Genomic DNA, 5,888 nt, shown 5'->3' on the forward strand with positions numbered 1-5,888 from the left:
CAGGTGTAGGGTCCTCGCTCCCACCCACGTGGGCAGAAGGGCTGGGTGGGGCACAATTGTTGGGGGGCACTGTGGGATGGTGCCCGGCATGCCAGATCTACCCTTCTAGCTCTTCCCCTGCCTCTGTGGTGGCCACACTCCAGCTACTGGCTGGGAGCAAGCACTAGGCTGCAGGCTACAGAGGAGGTGCCCACAGGAGGTGGGACTGGCTCCAGTGTCTGGACCAGGCCTGGCTGGATGATGCTTTGCCTTGGTAGGCTCCAATCTTTATATAATTCTGACGGCTAAAATCAATGTTTACTTTTAGGCTTTTCTATCAATTTGCATCGATTTCAATTTTCAAGGTTGCACCTAATTATGGGGGCTGGGGGGCAGAGCATTTAGTAATGACTGTCAACTGTTAAAAACTTTATAAAATCACGTTAAATTCTATAAAAGTAGAGATCCATATATCAGTAAAGCATGCCTGCTTTAAATCATTCTGGTCACTTTTCAGGGAAGAGTTGGGCAGGCAGGGGCCAGAAGAGGAGGGCAGGTGTGCTGTGGAGCAACAGAGAGGCACCGTGCATGGGGCAGGGTGAGTGGGGGTGTCCCCAGAGGCCAGCTGCTGCCCCTGCACTGCCTGGAGGGGCAGGAGGCTGTGGCCAGCAAGGGTGTCTCCACCAGTGCCCACCAGCTGGGGATCAACCGCTCAGGGGCATGGTCGGGGCAGGAACCAAACTCCTGGTGAGCCCCAATCACTCAGGGGCTGACTCAGGCTCGCCGGGAGTTTTGCACCTGATCTTCAGCTGGGACATGGGCAGAGTGGGCAGTCGACAGCACCGGGCTCCTGGCTGCCAACAGCCCTGCCCACCCAAACCTCCCACTACAGCTCTCGGCACCCAAGCCAGATCCCTTTGCAAGTCTCTCACCCCTATCCCGGGCCTCTCCACCATGCTAAAGGAAGCCATTGTCAGCAGCAGAATTCCCCACCTGCCCTGGTGCCAGGGGCAGTAGGTGACACCCACCTTCCCCTTCCTACCTCCCTGGCCTGCTTCAATCCGGGCAGCTCTGCTGGGCATCACAGCCCAGTTACGACCCCCTGGTTTCAGCATCAGCCCAGCACAGGGCACTTGCAAAACTCCCAGGTTGCTTTCTGAGCAACCAAAAGGTCCTTCTCCAGCCAAAGTGTCCCCCCACCCCACAACTCGTGGGTGGGATCAGATCCACGGGAAGCAGCCACGTGGGGCCAGGCAGCAGGATGCACGGAGCATCTGAACCCCCGTTTGGCATTTTTATGGAGCTTTCCCATGCCTGATCTGGCAGCCGCAGTAAAGGAGGTGTGGTGCGTGGTGCCTGTTCCACCTGTGTGCAGGGCTGGGTGTTGCCTCTGTGCACCCACACACAGCAGCTGGGCCCCACGGGAAAGGCCCAGGCCCTGTTCAGCTGAATCAGAGATGGGGAAGATCAGGACACGGGGGCCACCCGTGTGGCGGAGCAGCATCCTACCCCACATACATGGTCTACGGCATCGGGCTGGTAAAGCTGCCCAGAAGGGATGCTGGGAGCATCGGGGAGAGGAGGTGGAAAGGGCTGGGCCCCATCAATCAAACCAGCAGCAGGGCTGGAAGAGACCTGCGGAGGTCACATTTATCCAACCTCTGCCAGAGGCAGGGTCAGCCCTGTCCAAACCAGCCCAGACAAACCCATTGTCCGACCTGTGAGCAAAACGACAGTCACCCCGGGCATCATACCCACTCCTGCCCCAGGGAAAGCAGGGGGACCGCGGCAGCGAATGTCCTGCTTCTGCAAAGGGAGCTAATATACACTCTAGGGATCCCATGCAGAGGCTGTGCCCCTGCTACAGAGGAAGGCAACACCCTCCCCAAGTCTATACCAATGTGACCAGGGGGAAAATTCCTTCCTGACCCCAAATTCTCAGTTTGACCCGGAGCAGAGGGGCCAGACCCTCTAGCCAGGACCTCAGGGGGTCTCTTCCAGCCCTACATTCCTATGACCTGGAACTGGGAGCAGCAAGCAGAGCAGGGCCAGGACTGGGAAGGGAAGGGGCAAAAGGGGCATATTCCAGCTCTGCACTGCCCCAGCAGGCGGGTCTGGCCAGACCAGGCTTCTGCTGGCATCTGCATGGAGGCAGCTGCAGCCTCCTGGCGTGCAGGTAGGAAGCAAGGGGTCATCCTGGACAGTGGCTGCCCCTGAACTGGGGCCACATGGGACACAAAATGGAGGAAGAATGCATACTCCCCAAGACTGCTTCCAGCCAGGGATGGGCAGGCTGGCAGCCCTGTGCCCATTTTACAGATGGCCAAGACAAGACACAAAGGGGTGGGGTAAGGAAGTTTGGGGCAGGTCCCAGCTGCCTCCTGCACCACCAGGAGGTGGGAGACCCCACCATCCCCTGCCTCCAGACCCTGGCCCTAGCCCCTCCAGCCACAGCCACCGCGTGGCCCTTGCTATGTGAGCACTGGGCTGTGCCTTTTGGCCGGGGCACCCCCTTCCTTCTCGGGGCCATGTGAGGTTCACACCCCTTCCTGATCTGCCCACGCTCCCTGAGGTTATCCCACAACCTCCTCTCTGGGGCATAGGCCTATTCAGTGTGCCACTGAAGGGTCACGGGACTAAGCCCATCACAGGAACTATAAGCCTGCCTTAGGGAGGCCACTAATGACACATCAACTAAATACGCAGGACAACAAAAAAGAAAACAGGAACAGGAGGGAGGTCACAGGTTAATAACTAAGGCATCAGAAGGGGACACCAAACAGAGCACCACTGAAGGAGTCTGTGGACGCCGACCAGTGAAACTGTCCAGATAAGTGAGCAGAGGGGTGCTAGGAAAGCAGCCCCCCACTCACCCAGCTCCTCCCGGCCACAGCCTCCTTCCTGGTCTGGAGGGGAGAAAGGCCAGGGGGAGAGCGCTGGAGGGAAGGAGTGGCAGGACCCTGTGATTCCCAGGAGGAACAAGGGGCAGAAAGGCTGAGGGCAGGGAGGCAGGGGCAGTGCCCACCGTACACAGACAGACAGCAGGGCTGCCAGCACCAGAGCCCGTGGCAACCCCCATGGCAGAGCCAGTGTTCCTCGCACATGTATCAAAGAGCAAAGGGATGGGGTCAATCAGCCAACATGCATCCACGGCACGTCGTGGTCTCTATTTCCTCACAGGCAGTGATGCTCCGCACCCCAGCAGATGTGCTCCTGACAACTGCAGTGCATGATGCAATGCCAGCAGCTGTCAGGGCCCTGCCTACAGCGTATGGGGCAAGACTGACCCCAGGAAGGAAACCCACTTGCTCTGCATGTGTGTGAGAGGGAAGCACCAGCAAGGGGCTCTTCATTTGCCTACTTGGGACTGAGGAAGGGAGAGACCGAGACGGCAGAAGGGGGCAACACTGAGATGCCTGGTGGGAGATGCACTGACTTGAATTTCCACTGGGACATGGCAACTGAGTTGCACACTGAGTCAGTACAGCACCGCTGCCGTGAGGCAGCCTGCGCACATGAGTCCCAAAGACACCCTAAAGCCATTCAAGAAGGGCCAGGAGTCTGGGGAGATGGATGTCAGGGAAGGAGGGCAAAAGCAGCAAGAGCAAGACTGAAGAGAGGGCAACTCCCTGATATCGGCTCTACTGAAGACAAGACGGGGAGGAACCCAGCAAAGCAGATGTAGGAGTAAGCCAGGCTGCACTGCTGCTCACAGCCATCAAGACCACTCTTCTTTACACCGGAACAAGAGCCCTTCACAAAGCCCAACAGACTCCCTCTGCATGAGTGAAGACATGGATATTTAATCAGCTGCCCTGACAAGCACCAGCTACAGCCATTTACAGTGAGGAGCGAGACACAGTAGGAGCTTCACGTGGCCTGGAGCAGAAGTGCCTTGAAATGGCACCACTAGGACACACGTGACTCTGCTAAGCCCATCTTGGTCCCTGGAGGAACGCTGTGTGCTCCGGTCAGGTCTGCGTGACACGGGGCAAAGCCAGGGCACGGGTCACTGGAGCAGCTTGAACTTCTTCAGGTACTGGTGCACTTGGTCCTTGGGGTAGGGCCGGAGCGCGATGCAGGTAGCGATGTTTTCTGGCTGTTCAATCCACATTTCATGGTCGACACTGTGTTCCTTCAGGGTCTCTGCGAGGGTTATCAGGGCACCTTCATCCGGGGCCTGGGGAACAGGAAAAGGAAGGATGAGAAACCTGCACAAAATGATGCCAGCAGCTGGCACCACCAGAGACCAGGGAGGGAATCTGAGAGATGACAGACTGACCTGGAGATTTTGGTTACACAGGAATGTAAGAACTGCCCTGTACTGGGCCAGACCCTAGGTCCCTTTGGCCCAGTCACCTGTCTCACAAAGCAGCACAAAAAGGGAGAGCAAACGGGTCTGATCAGGGTGTTTCTCCTGTTCCTCTCTCACTTGCAGACTCCAACATCGAAGGCCCAGGAAAGTTTGATGCAGTGGTCATGCCCCTTACTCCCTACTTAATTCCAACTGATGCCCCCTTTCCTCCAGGAACGTGCCCAGTTCCTTTGGGGATCTGGCTGGACACTCAGCTCCCACTGCATCTGATGGCAAAGAGCCCCACTCTTTAATGATCTGCTGACAGCCTACTCATTTCATCTCATGACCCCCCATTCAAGGGACGGACACTGCATTTGGAGTCAGGAAGGAAATTTAGCCCCTGTTCAGATTGGTGCGGACTGTGGAAAGAGTCTGCCTTCCTCTACAACAGGGGAAATGGCTTCTACCTTCAATCTCTTGAACATATATTAACAACCTGTGCAGCAGCAGGATGCTGGCTGCTGCGATCCCCCTGCTTTCCCTATGACAGGGTGGAGTGTGATGTCTGGTGCTGTGTCAGGGTGGATGGTAGTTTTATGAACATTTCAGATGATGGATGCATCTGGACTGGTTTTGACGGGGCTGACCATGCCTCAAGCAGGGGGTTAGACAAGATGTGACCTCCGGAGCTCCCTTCCAGTCCATCTTTTCTATGATTCCATGACACCAGCTTCAAACTTCGTCATCCCCAGTTCCGCCCCCAGTGCCCTGATCCCACCCCAGGCGTTTGCCCAACCCAACTGCTTCCCCCTGCACACATCTCTCCGGGTTTCCTTCCACCCTGCCCCTCACCATCCATGGGCAGTTCATTGCAGCAGGATCCCGCTGTACTAGGCATCTGCAAAGCAGCTGACGGCACCATACGCTGGTCTCCGGAAAGCTGCTCCCTGGGCTGGTTTCTCATGTGGCCTCCCGGGAGCGTTGGGGTGGCATTTTCTCTCGAACAGCGCTAGGAGGCTTTGTTCTGAACAGGCCACACACAACTCAAGCCTAACGACGGTCCTGCAACAGTGCGTGTAAAAAGGAAAGGCTTGAAGGAAGTCAGGCAGGGACCAGCAGGAGCTGTCACCCATGGGGTTGAATTGAGGATTGATCAAGTGTCTCGTCTACCATGCTGGTCTGGAAAGAGCCGCTGTCAGGAAGCCCAGCCCTCACTCAGCTCCAAACAGGCGTCTGGAGGCAATGACTGGATTAGCTCTGAACAATAGCTGTTGCCACCTACCGACCTGCCGGCAAACTACTGCTGCTTGTGGCAGCAAGTGCACTGAAATAGGTGTGCCAGAAGAAGGGATGGTTTACTGAGAGAGGGGGGTGGGAAACATGCTCTTCACTGGTAAGGGTCCTAGCTTAGGCTCCCTGCCTTTCTCTTCTACAGGACAGTGTACATGGGAGGAACAGACTGGCAGGACCAGCAGAGCCAAGAACAGCACAGGGAGATAATTCACAGAGCCGCAGGGCTGGTAGGGACCTGCAAAGGTCACACCTAGTCCAACCCCTGCCTGAGGCAGGATCAGCCTTGTCCATACCAGCCCAGATAAATCCATAATCTAAC

At 56.8% G+C, this 5,888-nt stretch overlaps 1 protein-coding gene across 1 annotated transcript in view; it reads right to left on the reverse strand.

Moving 5' to 3' along the window:
- Positions 1–3,760: 3,760 nt before the first annotated feature.
- Positions 3,761–5,888, reverse strand: part of PTRHD1 (peptidyl-tRNA hydrolase domain containing 1) — a gene marked incomplete at its 5' end in the record, with an annotated part of 5,664 nt that continues 3,536 nt past the window's right edge. The window contains one exon of the mRNA XM_019537235.1: positions 3,761–4,159. Coding sequence (XP_019392780.1) covers positions 3,989–4,159 — 171 coding nt within the window. The remainder of the gene's footprint in view (positions 4,160–5,888) is intronic.

The sequence above is a fragment of the Crocodylus porosus genome, unplaced genomic scaffold, assembly GCF_001723895.1.
Source record: "Crocodylus porosus isolate Cpor-Errol unplaced genomic scaffold, CroPor_comp1, whole genome shotgun sequence".
Classification (NCBI taxonomy): domain Eukaryota; kingdom Metazoa; phylum Chordata; order Crocodylia; family Crocodylidae; genus Crocodylus; species Crocodylus porosus.